The 15,917-nt window shown below is 50.7% G+C and overlaps 1 protein-coding gene across 15 annotated transcripts in view; it reads right to left on the bottom strand.

The window, feature by feature from the left end:
- The window catches only part of STARD9 (StAR related lipid transfer domain containing 9), a 121,302-nt gene that overhangs the window by 16,617 nt on the left and 88,768 nt on the right, over positions 1-15,917 (bottom strand). For 8 of the 15 annotated variants that reach the window (XR_015252605.1, XM_086710475.1, XM_086710471.1 and 5 more), the window contains 3 exons: positions 13,200-13,387; positions 12,267-12,765; positions 128-10,297 (listed from right to left, as the gene is read on the bottom strand). Coding sequence is in view for 14 of the 15 variants with exons in the window: in XM_086710475.1 (XP_086566601.1) it covers positions 128-10,297; positions 12,267-12,765; positions 13,200-13,387 (10,857 nt within the window). In the remaining variant the exon portion in view is untranslated. Of the gene's footprint in view, positions 1-127; positions 10,298-12,266; positions 12,766-13,199; positions 13,388-15,917 lie in introns of those variants that run through there. The other 7 variants (XM_086710473.1, XM_086710474.1, XM_086710484.1 and 4 more) reach the window with 5 other exon arrangements.

Below are 15,917 nucleotides of genomic sequence, written 5' to 3'. Positions count from 1 at the left end.
GATCTATCTCTGAGCCCCAGAAGATCCCAGAGCTGAGCAGGGGAGAAAGGAACAGCCAGCTATTAGCCTTCTGTGGTTCTCCTTCAGCCCACCCCTTGCCCTTTCACGCCAGGCTGGGGGCACTTACCGGGCAAAGAGCTCCTCCCAGGTGGACTGCAGAGGCTCCTCAGCAGCAAGTGCCTCCCCTGTCCCACTTTGCAGCACCTGCAGCAGGGCATCGGCCTCCCCAAAGCCGTGGTGCAACTTCGCTTCTGTGAGCTCTGTGCTGAGTGAGAGGTTCTGGGCCCCAATCTGCAAGGGGATCTGCTCCCTCTGGGACCACTCAGGATCCTGGCTCTGGTTGTCAGGAGATTGTAGGGGCTTCTGTCCCTGTTTTCCAGAGCTAAGATCACACCTGGTTCCCAGTGACTCCACACCTAGCCCCCCAGGAGAGCCATCCTGAACCCCGCTCCAATGACTGACTTTGTTATGCACTGAGGAGTCCCTCAGGCCGTGATGCTGGGGCTCAGCGGCCATGCATACCTGGGAACTGGAGCTCAGGAGCACCTCAGATTGGCAGGTAGGGCTCAAAGTGGGACCCTGGAGCCCTGCAGTAGTAGTCAACTCAGAGACAGGGCAGGGTCTGAGGTGATGAAGGCCTCCTCTTGAAGAGGAAAAGTCCAGAGTGGGTTGTGGCTCACCCTCATTTTCTGTCTTGCTCCGCCATTCACTTGGCTCCCTACTGCTCAGCGAGCCACACTCCAAGGAAGCCACGTCCTCAGGCACGAAGTCATCAGCCAGATTCGGACTCTGGCACCTCAGTGAGGGTGGTGGTGGTCTGCTTTGGACCAAGGTGGTGGTCTTGGGCTGAAGCTGCTGAGGGGGCTGCTCTATGAAACAGACTTGGAGTTTTGGGGTCTGTGGTGGACTGACCGGGGACCTCACCTCAAGGAGCGAACTGCCATCACTCCTTTCTAAGGGACTTCCACCTTCCCCACATGGAGCCCCCACTCTTTGGGAGTCACCGGACTCATTAACAATTTGAGAATAAATATCCACTGGAGGCCTGGGGGAATCAAGGAAACGGTCTGGACTGGAGACAAAATTCTGGCGTCCTTCAAGAGGACAAGCTGAGGGGGCTGTGAGAGACAAAGAATCTGGGGAGATCCCCAATCCTTGGGTGCTGACACTAAGCGTGAGTATTGGGGAGGAGGCCCTGTCTACCAACAAGGTACCCACGGTGCCCAGCTCCTTCTGGACCTTAGGATTCCCCATAGACTCTGCAGAACTGGGGCAGGGCCCTGGGGAGTGGGAGCCTTTGAGGCTGGGGCTGTTGACAGCCAGGCAGGAGGGCTCCTCTGCCTGGACGCTGGGAGGCAGGGAGGCATTAAGGGAAGCCTGAGGGATCACAGAAGGGAGGTTCTGCCCAAAGTGGGCTTTCTGAAGCCTCGAGTGGTATGCGGGTGCTGGAAAGCTCTGGGGCCTGAAGTGGGGGCTTTCTTCCTGAGATTCTGAGGGCCCTGCCATTTTCCATGCAGTTTCCTCTGACTCTCTCCTCTGAAGGGTCCCTGTGACATGTCCCTTTTTTTGAGACATGATGGGGATATCTGAGCCCAGCACTTCAAGGACCACATTGACCTCCTGAGGGTTGGCCTCTGGGGTTGGAAGGTGCAGAGGTGGTAAGGCCAGTTCAGTTTGGATGCCCTCATCCATGGTGGTCTGAGTACAGCAGTCCATCATTAGGGCCTGGGTCATCTCATCTGGGGACTCCCTCTTGACCTTCCGCTCCTTTTCAGCCACACTTGGCTGGGAGAAACTCCCTAACAGCTCCGAGGTGCTGTGTAGCAGCTGTGAGAGGTGGAGAGACAGGTTGTGCATGCTAGTCCAGGAGACCAGACCAGAGCCTGGCACTGCACTTGTTTCTGGCTGAGCAGAGATGTCAGTGGAGCTCCAGCAGACACTGCAGCCCAGGGTCTGTGTGCCCTGCTCCAAGGTGCTCATCCTGGACTGCCCCACAGGGCCACATGCCTCTGATGGATACAGAAGCATAATCTCATCTACTGGACCTGCAGCATTTTCTTCTGCCAACAGGGGCCTACTCCTCAGACAGCCTGCTTCATCAGGAGTGCCCAGGGTCTGGGCTCTCTTGTCAGGACCCTTACTGGGGATTGTTCCTTCAGGGGTGTTCAGGATGTGGGGGCTCCCCAAGGCAAATGAGGAGCCCCATACTTCCCAGGCCTCATGTGAACCTTGGGCATTTCTAATGCTGCTCTGTGTGCTTCCCAGGTCCCGGCCATTGGCATAGGTGCTGAGGTGGGAGTGGAGCGGAGAGTTCTGGTCTTCCAGGCCATCGTCCATGCTTGAACAACGGGCCATGTTTGATGGTATCGGGCCCTGGGTACAAGAGACATCCGCGGCACTGCCAAACACATACTGCTTCCAGCCAACGTGCACAGGACCCTCTGGACGTGAGGAGAGGATGTAGGGATTGATGTCCCTGGAGCCAAAGTGTAACGTTCCTTTGTCTACCCTAGAGTGCCACTTCTCTGGATTTTCCTGCCAGGACTCTTGCAGGGTACTAGATGTCCAGCCTGTCATGAAGTCAGGGATTGGCATGCAAGAAAGATCTGAGGACTTTGGGTAAGGAGGGTTGGTAGGTTGTGGGGGCTGGTGACCAGCAGTGCTCATGTCCCAGTTAGATGAGGCTTTCTGACTGCAGCCCTCAGCTTTCAGAGATGTTCCTGCTGCTGACTTTCCTTTGAAATGACCCCTGGGATGTGGAGTCCACCATCTGTTAGGCTCCTGTGTATCTTCATCTGTGGGGGAAGGAGGCTCCACACTCAAATTCAGCTCCTGAAGAGACCGGGAAGAGCTGACCACAGAGAACTGTGGTCTGGGGGAGGACCTGGAGTGTTTGGGGCCAGAAAAGACTGAAATCACAGGAAGTGAGCACCCATGATGGGGAGCCGGCTGCTCCCTGCCAGAGGCAGGCAGGCCAGGGGTCTGGGGTGTGGGCCATGGGGCTCCACTCTGCCCCAAAGGCATGGAGGCTGAGTCTTCAAAGCCTGATGAAAGCATCTTGGACACAGAGAGATGGGCTACAGATGCTTCCTCTCTGCCTGCATCTATAATTCGACAGCTGTCCAACCCACCTTCATGGGAAGGTTGGGAGCTCCTGCCCTGGGCAGGCTCTTCCCGACCACCCGAAGCCTGGTGTCTCTGCTGCTCTTCCTCATCCCAGGGACTGTCAGCTTGGTGCCTAGAAATGTGTTTTAACTTTGCTACAAACCTGGCTTGGGGATCCAATCCACTGTGATCTCTGGACTCAGTGGAAAGTTGTGGTTTTTCTGGAAGGCACTGGATGGCATCTTCTAAACATCCATGCTGAGGTTCCCCCAGAAGCTCACTCTCAATAGACCCTTCACTTAAATTCAGGGTGTATGGCCTCCCAGTTGTTAAAGGTGGTTCTGGCTTGGTTTGAGAGTCCTGTGCATTCTGGCCACCTACAGAGCTATCCTGAAATTCCCTCAGTGGCTCAGAGTACATGTCTGCAGAGGAAAAGGTAGCCTCAGGCTCTAGGCTGGCTTTCTTCTCAGCAACCTTTTTCTCAGGATCCTCTCCTGACCTTGAGCTTCCATGAGCCACGGAGTGGCTCAAGGAACATGTCATCACATCAGGGGCAGAAGGGGAGCTGCCCTCTTGAGCCAGAGATAGGACAGGAGCGGAAGCGGAAGGCTCCCAAGAACTGATGTCTGCTGGTGCAAATACTACACGAATGCCTTTGGGCTCAAGGCCAGGAGTCCAGAGCACTTCAGGTGCCCTGGAATAGCTTTCTGCTGTCTCATCCATTCCACAGGCTCTGGAAGATACTATGCAGGGTGGCTGGAGAGTATGTAGGGCAGTCTTGGCACTCCTCTTCCTCAGGTCACCGTCTCTGTAACACGATAAAGTATAGGACGGGGATGCACAGGCACGAGAATCCATGGGTTGAGGATTGCAAAGATGCCAGCAAGGCGATGTTCCACTGTCTTCCTGCCCCCTAGGTGGACTAAGAGCCCTGCTGCCTTCCATGCTCCCTGAGATGACGACACGGTCTAAAGTTTCCTGTGGATGTCTGCACTGGGACTCCTCCTGAACTTCAGAATCAGGGCTAGGTCTTTGATCTGGCAATGGAGTTGATCTAGGATGTTTGCTGCTGGCACTGTTTGCTGGGCTGCAGGCTTCTGCCAGCCCACAGTCATCGCTCTCCTCCCACTTCAAATGGTGCTGTGAAGGAGCTTCTGTATCAGCCCTTCTTGGGGCTCCAGGCAGGATGGTACCCTGTTTGGGACTTGCCCCCCCTTCCTCTAAGCCAATGGAAGCCTCAAAGCACCGGCCATGGTCTTGGGTACGTCCTGAGAGGCTGACAGAATTCTGAACATCACAGGTCACAAGCCCACTTTCAGAACAGGTTGTTTTTCCTCCCTGTGCAGCCACTGAGAAATTACCTGAACCTCCACCACAAGTGGTATCTAGAATTCTAGGTTCGTGATGCACTGGGTTGGTCTCCTGACCACCAGGGCGTGTGCCTTCTGCAGTCTCCCATTGAGCTAACTGGCTTCCCCCACACAGAATCATGCCAGGATCACCAGAAGGGGCCCAAGAAGATAAGGCAGCCACTGCTTTCTCTGACCTTACCCTCCTGTCCACTACCAGTGTGGAAGGAAAACTGTCTGAGCTCACAGGATCAGCAGAGGAAGGTGTTCCGGTTGCTTTTTTCTTTTTCTCTCTGATTTCAGAAGAGCTACAGTGACATACAAACTGTTCACCAGCTCCCAGAAAATGTCTCCGTTCTCCAGTACAATGGCTTTTGCCTGGAACAGGGGCTGCATGGGAGGAAGTTTGTGAGGGATGCCATGGCCCTGTTTTAGTTTCAGTGTTGGGCAGATGTTGAAAGCTGTCTGCAGGGAGGGGTGTGGCCTCGTCAGTCGACAGATGTCCTGGTTCAGCAGAGAGTGATGTCACATAAAATCCTTGTGCTTCATCCTCATTCCTGGTCCTATCTGACACCGACTGGTCCCTTTGTGGACACTGAGGCCTACCACGGGCCCCTGAAGAATGTTCAGGTTCTAATAAAGTCACATAGTAAGGAAGAACATTGCCATCAGCCCCTAAGCCATGAAGCTGCTTTCCCTGGGCCTTTGCTTGTCTGATCTCCTCTAACACAGCCAGGTCCGTAGATGTATGAGCACAGTGCTCTGGGTGATGCACCCTCGGCAGGGACACAGGTGCTGAGAAACCACCACCAGCAGGACTGAGGTCCTTGGCTTCCTTCTCTGCCTTCTGCTTAGCCTGCTGGCCTTGACTGTTACCCTCTTCTAAGAGGCAGCTGGTCTTTTCAAGTGGGCTAAATCCCCTTTTCAGAGGACTGGCTCTTTCTGATCCTCTTTGCACAGCTGCCTCAGCTTCAGAAGCAAAATTCTTCCTGGGACTCAAGCCCATCACGATGCTTCTGAGGTCCCCTCCTTCATCTTGAGTGCTTGGTGATCTCCTGCTCTCTGCCCCCAGGGAAATGCTCTCTGGTACATGGAACTGACCATGAGATGCCATGGCCGTAGCTATCACAGACTCACACCAAGCAGTGTGTGCCAAGGAAAAGCCCCCTCTAACATCTCCCTGAGGGCTATAGCTTCGGGGCTCTCCACTCTGGTCTTGACGCCCTGCTCCAGTTACCAAGGGACTGTCAGTCATTTTGAACACCGTGGGATCCAGCACATAGTCAATGTGTACAGTATCACATGCGTGAAGATAGTTTCTTGGTAGCCTTGCAGAATCCAAAGGCAAGGTACCACTCAGGTCTCTGTGAGGAGCCACAGAGGAATCTGGCTGGCTCAGCAATGGGCCAGTCTCCTGGCTAAAAGATGTGCTCACACAATGTGGGCTTGGGCTAGGAACTTTCTGAGTCCATGAGACCATTTTGTCTTCCTCCAGTAGGCTCCCTCCCGTTCGCACAATCATTTCCTCAACTCGGCCTTGAGCTTTTGGCCCCTTTTGCTTAGAACTACTTACATGTTTGGCAACTTGGCTCTCCTGAAAATCTTTCACAGTTTCCAGATCCTCAAGACCTCCCAAGCTACAGGGCTGCCCTCTGGGGCATGCAGATGCATTCCCTGCCTTGCTCTCCTTCTCAGAAGACATCTTCAATCTGGGCTGCGATGGCAGAGCACTAGCTGATGCCTCAGTTCTTGGATTACCGCAAGTGTCTGCGAACCCTCTACCAGCTGTACATGTCCCTACGCAATCACAAGTGTCCCAGGATGGTCTGTCTAATACAGCTGGGGGAGTGTGCTCTGTCATAAACTTAATGTCTTGTATACATTCCCTTAACTTGAAGGGGCTCAAGATGATTTTTCGGACTTGGGGACCTTTCCCAATGCTATTGTTAACCTCCATTTCTCCAGCTTCACTATCCCTAAAGGTAATATCATCTATCTGTTTTGGAGAAGATGGCTGATCCTTGAAAGACAGGTGGTTCCCAGAGCTGCCTGACCTCAGGGCACAGTCAGCCATCTCCCGGTCCCTCTGGTCCTGGAACACAGACTCCTTACTGACTCCCTGTGTGGGAGGAGCATATAGCTGCTTATTTTGCTTGGATTCAATTTCTAAGATGCCATTTTCCAGCTTCATTACACTCCTAATTAGCCTGGCCATTTCATCAGCACTGTTAACTCTTTTATTCTGTTTTCTTCCAGAAGGTTCTTCTTTGGGGTTTAACGTTTCTTGTGATCTTCCAGAGCCCTTGCATTCACTCAGGTTTTTTTCCTGAGAGCTTATAACTGACCGGAATCTTTCATATGTAGACTCTGTCTGTGGAAGCTTAAACTCTTTTGAGCAGCCTTTGGAATGGAGAGATTTCCCAAGAAGCCCAGATTCACTCTTCCCCTCTGCTTTCCCCCCACCCTTGTGGGCTGGACTCTCATCTTGGGCCATCATCTCTGGGCCTCTTACTCTATGACATACTGATTTAGACTGCAAAGAAACAGCAGTTTCCCCCAGCATGTCCTTGTCAAGGGCTAAATTGATGGTTTTATAGATGAAATCAGACCTGGCCCCGGAAGGAAGCTGTCTGTTCATATCAAACGCCTGTGTCTGTCTTAGGACTACATGGTGATCCTGCTCTTCTTCCCCATCTGCCTCAGACTCACAAACATGGAGAGGCCTCCCAGACCTACAATGGTTTGAGGAAACATTGCAATAGGACTGTATTGTGGCCTTTTCTTTTTCCTCAAGTGCTGAAAGACTGTGTTCATTTAAAATTCCAACTTGATTTTCAAATTCACATACCTTTGTGCTAGATGAAAGAAAATGTCTGTTCTGACCAACAAAAAGATAAACTGAATTATGGCTTTCTTCTTCAGTATTTCCAGGGCATTTCCCCATTTTTCTGATAACTTCCTTGGTGTTCAGATGAACTGGCCTCCCTGCTGTGACCTGCTGAGATGAGGGAATCTTGGAATTGTGGTTTTGTAACAGCACTGGCAAATTATTCTTCACATAAACATTGTGGAGAACCTGGTGGTCATGACCAAAGCCCCAGGCTTCCCTGGGGGGTGGGGAAGGCACTCTTGATTCTCTGCAAGCCGGAATCTCTAAGGCAGTTTCTGTCAGGGCATCCCGGCTTTTGGTCACATAGAATGTCTCCAAGGGGGGTGGCTTCAAGGAAGACAGGAATGGATTCCAGGCAGCAGAGTGGGGGTATGGCTCTGGACCTGACGCGAATGAAACGCTAGTGTGCCTTCCAACCACTTCCCTGGAGCTCTCCTGATAGTTCACCTTCTCCTCCTGGAGGGGCAGGTAGCTGCTGTGACTTAAGTGCCCCTCCTGGCCTGCACTATTCTTTCTGAGAGGAGCCCAGCCCCGGGGCCCATGGTTTTCTTTAGTGGCTATGGTGGCATTACTGTGACAAGGGCTCTTGAGGAAGAACCATTCATCAGAGGAAGTCATCAGTCCAGGCTTCCCATTACTCTGTGAAGACTCTTCCAAACTGTTCTGCTTGTCTTCACGTGCTTGTGTCATGGAATTTGCCACCTTGTTCTCGGCTACAAAGACTGGTGCATTTATAGTTCCAGAAGTCAATGATTCTACATCTGCTGAGTAAGTGCCACTATGACTCACCTCTTTCTCTCTAGTTGTAAGGAAATCTGAAGTACCTTCTGTCTCAGCGCTCAGACTGTCCTGTTCTTTCTCTGCTCTCAAATGCCTAATTTTGGAAAAATGGAGAGGAAAGGTGCTGAAATGCAGACTGCTGGATACCCCAAAACCAACTGGCAACACACTATCTGTTTCTTTGCCAGAAGCTTGGGTCAAGGAAGTGGAGTCTTCTTCAAGGGAGGGGAAAGCTGGCCTGGGCTCTCTCACAGCCTCCAGAACAGGATGAGACAATTCAAGGAGGTACTTCTGCTGAAGGGCAGCCCAGTCCCTCTCAGGTGCACTGCCTACATGAGTTAATGAGGCGGCAGAGGCAGCCAAAACACTTGATAGGCTAGAGGTGTTGGATGCTTCCGAGTTGCCCTGCTGGGCTGTATCAGGGGTACCTCTGGCTCGAAAGATGCCAGCAACTCGTGGCTGAAGAAGGCTGTACGACCCCCAGAATGACAGCCTGGATGTATCAGAGGCAGGGATTGTGTACACACCTCTTATATGGCAAGGCAGCTCAGCGCCGCCTTGGGGTACTTTGGAGTTATAAGGCAGGAGTGTTTCTGCCCTTGATGGCTTGAGTTCTTCCATATTTTGCCATTGTCCAGGCCTCTCCTGACCCTGGGGTTGAAATTCCTGGATATCAGGACTCGGACATAAGGAACCCACTATTCCTGAAGGGCTGCTGGAATTGATCTTAGAGTCACAGGAAAACCAGGAATCCATGGACAACAGAGGGCTCCCTCTTGAAAGCTGCAGGCCTTGGAGTGTGTTTGCCTGTTCAGAGGAGCTCACCTCTACCTCCGACTCAGGTTGTTCACAGTGAGGCTGGGGTGGGGGGCCAAGGTAAAATGAACTGCTCATTGGCAGGATGGCATCCAGCCTGGTTCCTGTTCTATGGTTGATGGGACCAAGCCTGCACATTGCCTCCTGGTCCACTATGGGCAGACTGCAGGTCTGCAGGTGCCAAAATGTCTCTGCAGGCATCTCATCAGCTGAACTGAAGAAAGGCTCTTGCTGATCTTCCCCCAGTTCCTCCTTGGCATCAATAAGGCTATCCAGGAAAAAGCTCCTGCAAGTTTGGGTGAATAGTTCACTGTCTGAGGACATGGTGAAGCCCCTCACAGGGACTTTAGCTCTGGCCCTGGGGTGGCCGTGGTGGTTGGTGAGATAACTGCTCCCTGAGCTGTCTGGCAGGCTTTCATATCCTTTCTCAGCCAGCGAGTCCTCAGATATTTGGCTGTCATCACTTTCGGAGTTCTCTGACTCTGGGAGATCCTGTTCCTTCCCCTGGAGGTCCTCTGGCTTCAGTGGCTCCATTTGGGCTTTGGCATAGACATAGGAGAGAGAGTCCACTGAGTAACTGCTATCCGCATCAGATAAGTCACCATCTTTCTCTCTTACAAGATCCACTCTTGGGCTGCAATCGGTGAGTGAGGATGTGGAATCTGGGTCTCCTGCACTGTGCTGCCTCCTCAAAGAGCTGCCATGAGGCAAACAAGAGGAATTTCTGACAATGTCTCTGGCCCTAGCTACCAGCACCCTCTGCTGCCTTTTTGATGCCTTGCTTGAAGAAGGTGGTTTGGATTCTACCCAGAAAGTCTTGGCTGCCTTTCCATGCCCAGATGCCTGTCTGGGTCCACAGGGATGTGAGGAACTGCATCTGGCTCCCTTAGCAGTCTTGTGGGTCCCAACGTTCCCTTCTTTATGCCACCCTGATCGTGTGTGGTCAGAGTCTGCTAGTCCCCTACCCCTCCTGGTATAGGTGGAAGGGCTGAGTGCTTCTGGCTCATCCTTTGGCTTTAGCTTGTTAGCTGAATGGTCAAGAGATGCTAAGCTCTGGGACACCATCCAACAGGGCTGCTTACCCACGCTCTCCATTTCCTGGATGCTGGCAGACTCAGAACTCACAGTGAGACAGGTGCCTGAGGCTGAGGCTCCTTTCCTTGCCAAGGCCCCCCTGGCTTTGCAGAAATGCCCCTTGCCTGAGGAACAGAGGGCATTCTTGCTGAAATGCCCTGTCCTTGGAGGGTAAGAAGCAGCCTGGGGCAAATATTCTTCTGATGGAATTGTCTCTGACATTTGGTCAGTAGGATCAGGCAAAGGAGGTACCATGGTGGAGGGATCTCGACTCAGGAAAATACTGTGGAGACAAGGAAATCCATCTCAGAAAAGTAGAAGGTCCCTATTGCCTGCTCACAGAGGGAATATAAAGTCCCACTTAGTTTTCTGTAAAAGAGGTTAAAAACTAGGCCAATGTCACTGTCCCCTAGCATTTGAAGTCAGAGAAAAGCTCTATGGGTACAAAAAGCAACTGTGGACTATAGCCCTGGCTTCAAAGAGGCCCAGGTACACTCTGTTCCTTAATTTATCTTATAAAAAAATTGAACTAAATCTGAATGTAATCATGCCTTTAGGGAAAACTTCCATTTAATAGGCAGCGTGAGGAACAGAGGAACCATCTAAATGACACCACAAGGAATCAAACAGGCAAACCTATAAAGCATCATATTCTACAGAACTGATACACTTTTAACAAATCAGTGATATGAAGAAATAAAAATGATATCAAAGAAAAAGGAACTTAAAAGACATAACCACATGCAGTGTGTAAATCCTATTTGGATCTTAATTTGAACTGTAAATACATATTTTTGAGGCTATTAGAGAAATTTGATATGGCCTAGGTTTTGGATTGTATCGAATAATTAATCTTAATTTTGTTAAGTGAATAATGAAATGTGGTTCGAAGAAAAGCTCTTATTTTTTTAAGTGTATACTTGATGTAGGATTGAAATGACACGGTATCTAAGAGTTGCTTTAAAAATACTTCATCAGGGGCACCTGGGTGGCTCAGTCGGTTAAGCGTCCGACTTCGGCTCAGGTCACGATCTCGCGGTCCGTGAGTTCGAGCCCCATGTCGGGCTCTGTGCTGACTGCTCACAGCCTGGAGCCTGTTTCAGATTCTGTGTCTCCCTCTCTCTCTGACCCTCCCCCATTCATGCTCTGTCTCTCTGTGTCTCAAAAATAAATAAACGTTAAAAAAAAAATTTTTTTTTTTAATTAAAAAAAAAAAAATACTTCATCAGAGGGGAGACTAGGTGGCTCATTTGGTGAGGTGATCAACTCTTGTTTTCTGCCCAGGTCATGATCTCACAGTTTCATGAGCTTGAGCCCTACACTGGGCTCTGTGCTAGTGGTGTGGAGCCTGCTTGGGATTCTCTTCTCCCTCTCTCTGCCCCTCCCCAACTTGTGCGCGGACGTGCTCTCTCTCTTTCTCAAGACAAACAAATAAAAATATTTCATCAGGAAAAGGAAGGAGAGGAGATTAAAGCAAGCATGGTAGATGTTGGAAACTCCTGAATGTGGGTGATAGGGACACTATTCTCTCAACTTAGTCTATGTTTGAAAATTTTTAATAAAAGTCTTTAAAAAAAAAAAAAAGCCTGCCTAGTACTCTGAAGACTAGAGAGGTGAGCCAACAGAACCAAAAGGCGTGAAGTCTACACATACTATGGGCAAGGCTCTGAGGTAAGCATGGAGGATACAGAGAAGTAGACACAGTCCCCTGCTCCACCCTCACCTTGACTGAATATAAGGAGTGAAGGGGAAAAGAAAAAAAAAAGAAGATCCCAAATTGGACCCAGGAATCAGCTAGTGTTCCACTAGCTTACCAGTTGGAAGGTAGGGCGAGGAAGCTCATTTGAGGTGGCAGGACAGGTGGAAGGAAGGGAGGAGAAGGAAGCGTGTGGGAACACAGTCCGGTGTGAGGCAAGAGGAGAGGGAGGTGGTGGCAGGACAAACACAAGGAATGTATGTGCACAGCCAGGGTCTAAAGAGCAGGTAAAAAATGAGGCTGAGATTCTCACTTGGAAGATATCACCAAAGTAGCAAGAGTTGCCACTCGGGGTGGGAGAAGAGAAAAGCCTAAGTCTTAGAAGATGTCACCTACAGAGAAAGAAGAGGGGAAAAGTGGTGGGAAAAAGAAGAGGAAGCAAATCTTTCCATTTCACAGACTGAGAAACCATGGCACTGGGAAGTGAAGAACACTGACTGGGCAACAAGGCTGTAAACCTCAGCCAGTGATTTCAGGTGACCACAGCTGGCTGTACCTGTGTAGCCTGGGCAAATACTGGCTGCAGAGCCTCTGGAGGCTCAAAGAATGGCAATCTGTCAGTCTGCTTCTGTGTTGAGATTCTCGGACCATGGCACCAGCACCAGGGAGCCGGTATGGGGGCTTCTGGGTGTGGTCATCCTGGAGCCCACACAATGCCTTGGGCTGCTCCAGTCCTGTCTGGGCCTCCAGCAGCCTCTGCTTCTTGATGATTCTCTCTAGCTGGAAGGAGGCTTTTCTTCGCCGGATGTCCCTCTGTGCTGCCCGAAGCACGTTCCTGCGCCCCAGCTGCAGTCGTACCTCCCTCTTCTGACTTCGGACCAGTGGGGGAGGCGGAGTCTCAAGATCTGTCTGGAGCCAAGCACCAGGTCGCACACAAGCCTCGAATTCTTTCTCTGCGATGTGGTCTTGCTGCTGTTGCTGTTGCTGCTGCTGCAAGCCAGCCAGCCGGGGCTCTTCTATGAGCAGCCACTGCTGGTCTGGGAACCAAAGACACCCTGAGAGAAGGTCAGCACCTCTCCCTGCCCGTGTGGCGTAGACTCACACAACTCTGGCTGTGGTTGGACCTGAATGGAGGGAAAGCCCTGGCCAAGATATGAGGGATGCCAGGCCCCCTTACCACAGGGCTAGGGAAGGAAGCCCCCAGGCATTAGCACATGCTGGGACAGGCACCAAAGCACAAATAAATGTGCACGTGAAGAGAGAGCAGGAGGTCCATCACTCTGAGGGGCAATAAGGAAGGTCGCTTCCTTATTCTTGCTTCCAGCCCCTCATAAGAGCCCCTGGTTTCTAAAAGAGGGGAGAGAACACCTAATACCAAAGATTCCATCAAATCATAAAGGCAACAAAGGAGAGAATACAGAAGGATGCAGAAGCATGAAAATGAAGAGATGAGAAGGTGAAGCAAACACAGTGAGCAGTGGGCACCTACTGTCTTTAATTTGCCGGCTGAGGTGTGCTTGGTCGAACTCCAGTTCCTGTCTGGCTCTAATCTGTCCTGCTAGGATCCGCTGCCTCAAATCCCCCATGTAGTGCTGGTGCTGAATCGGGGCCCTGTGGGGCGCCTCTCCAGCCCCCAGTGGCTGGCGGTCCTGGTCGCTCTGCTCTTCCAGCACTTTCCTATCACAGAGGGGCCGGGGTTACCCAAGGGAAATGCAAGCCCAGTTCAGGGCAAACCAGTGATAGTCTAAGCTTTTCTGAGAGAGCCATGAATTCAACAGGGCAGAGAGGGCTTTGAACTTCTAGCAACTTGAGACACACACTGTCCCAGGCACGCTGTCACAGGCAGCTCATGATGTCACAGTGAAGGAGGGGAGAATGGTCCTCAGACTAGCATATCCTTAGACTGTGAGTCTACCAGAAACACAAGTTCATTCTAGTTAAGGAAAATAACCAGGAAAGTAAAGCAGCTTTAAAAAACAAAAACATTTTAGCTAAATCAAGGAGCTTTGGCCTTTAAAAAAGAATAAAAGGTATCTGCTCAAAATGTGCTGGAAACAGAGTAGAGGCAGAAGCTCCAACAACCACCGTGGGAATAGAAACTCCCCTACATGTTCATCATGCATCTCTGTTTTCTGAAACAGAAACACTCTGTGACACAAGAGTAGGAAGAAGGTAGCCAATCTAGAGGAAAGAGATTTATATGCACTGAGACCCAGAGGACGGCTGGTCTCCACTCAAGGGCTATTCTCAGTGAATGAGCCCAAGAATAGGGCTCATGAGTTTCAGGTTGTACCATAACTTTGGAGATATACACTGAAGTATTTACTGGTGAAATTGGGATTTGTTCAAATCCAGTGTGGGGGACAGTAGGGGAAAGTGGAAAGGGAGTGGGGATATAAACGAAACAAGATTAGCCATGACTTGATCACTAGTAGTGTATTTGGAATTATACATAATACAAAGTTTAAAAAGAATTCTGGATTGCAGTCATGCTTTATTCTGCCTTCAGGTACCTGTGTGGCCGTGGATGAGTCATAGCCTTCTTCAGAAGACTGACAGCTTCTCCCTGCATGGCTTTTCCCAGGGTCACACATGGCCTCCTATGCAAGGACCTCACATGCTGTTTCTGCAGGGTCTCCCCATCTCCGTCATTCAGGTTCATTCATTCCTTCCTTTCTTCCTTCCTCCCTTTGTCTCTCTTTTCCTCCCTCCCTCCTGCCTGCCTTCCTTCCTTCTTAATGTTTATTTTTGAGAGGGAGAGTGCATGTGTGAGTCAGGGAGGGGCAGAGAGACAGGGAGACAGAGAATTTGGAAGCAGACACCGTGCTGTCAGTGCAAAGTCCAACATGGGACTCAAACCCACTAACTGTGAGATGATGACGTGAGCCAAAGTTGGACACTCAACCGGCTGAGCCACCAGGCGCCCCTCTGTCGTTCAGATTTCTAAAAGAGCCACTGCATGGGCATTCCAGGGTGGTGGCCCTAGGGAGTAGGGAGTGACTAGAAGGGCTTGGGAGCTGCCACAGGCTAACAAAAGAGCCCGCATCTGCTCTCCCTTAGCCAGTCCTTAGCACTCATTCCAGTCCAAGGATGCCCTGACTCTCAAGGCCCATTTACTGACTTGACATTAGACAGTCGGAGCAGTGCTCTGGGCAGGGGTGGGGGGTGGGGGGGAGGGGTTCACCCAGCTTAAATTTACTACTTTGTAGAGAAGAATGAAATCACAGAAGGTATATCAAAGCAGAGGTCCATAAATTATAGCCTGTGAACCAAATGTGGTCTGTTGCCTATCTTTGTGAATAGTGTTATTGGAACACTCATTCGTTTATGAGTGTTTATATCTAGGCTGCTTGTGCAGCTGCGGCAGAGACTGTATGGCCCACAAACCCTAAAATACTATCTGGTAAAAATAACAACAACAAAACACAAACCAACTATCTAGTTCTTTACTAGTTTGCTGCCTTTTGTCTTAGAAGAAATTAAGATTTCTTAATGCAGCCTTAAGAGGAGAGTGAAGGATGGATGGCGGGGGGGGTGGGGTGGGGGTACGAAGTGACACGATGGCAATGTCCTCCCTGGGAAGGAGTCTGGGAGGGGACTCAATCTACAATGGGCCCAAGAACTGGGACAGGCCCAGATACTTGAGTGCGTGTGTCCTGGGGGAGACTGGCTCTGACTACTATGGGCAAAAGGCCAAATACACACAGTGGAATATACAGGAAAGAGGAAAGGCACTCTGTTCATATGTGAGGCAAAAGGCTAAGGACAGCAGTTAGAACAGAAAACCAGTTAACACCACACAAAGAGAAAAGGTGCTAATGGGAAACAGATTATACATATGTTTGTATGCATGCTAGATTACCGCTCCAAAATTTGTCTGACCACAGACATGGCTGAATTACAAGCATGAGCCCATAAGAGGGTCTTGGACAAACTCAGCTAAAGTCCAGGCCATCAGACGCAAGGAGCAGGGGAGGTACCTTTATTCTTAATCCCCAGAGAGTATTCAGCTTCCTTCTCTGCCTGTCTCACAACCCTCACATTCACAATTTGCTTCTCCACAGAAGAGGGTTCCCTCTACCCTTCCCCTAGGGAAGCAGCAGCTAGCCAGTTAGCTTCTGCTGACCCAATGCAGCTTCCTTCATGCACCAACAAGACCTGCACAGGGAAGCTGTCTGAGATGTTCACTATAGACCCAGCACATTCA

The sequence above is a fragment of the Puma concolor genome, chromosome B3, assembly GCF_028749965.1.
Source record: "Puma concolor isolate L17-30 chromosome B3, mPumCon1.1.hap2, whole genome shotgun sequence".
Classification (NCBI taxonomy): Eukaryota; Metazoa; Chordata; class Mammalia; order Carnivora; family Felidae; genus Puma; species Puma concolor.
This window is presented reverse-complemented; position numbering and strand designations above follow the sequence as displayed.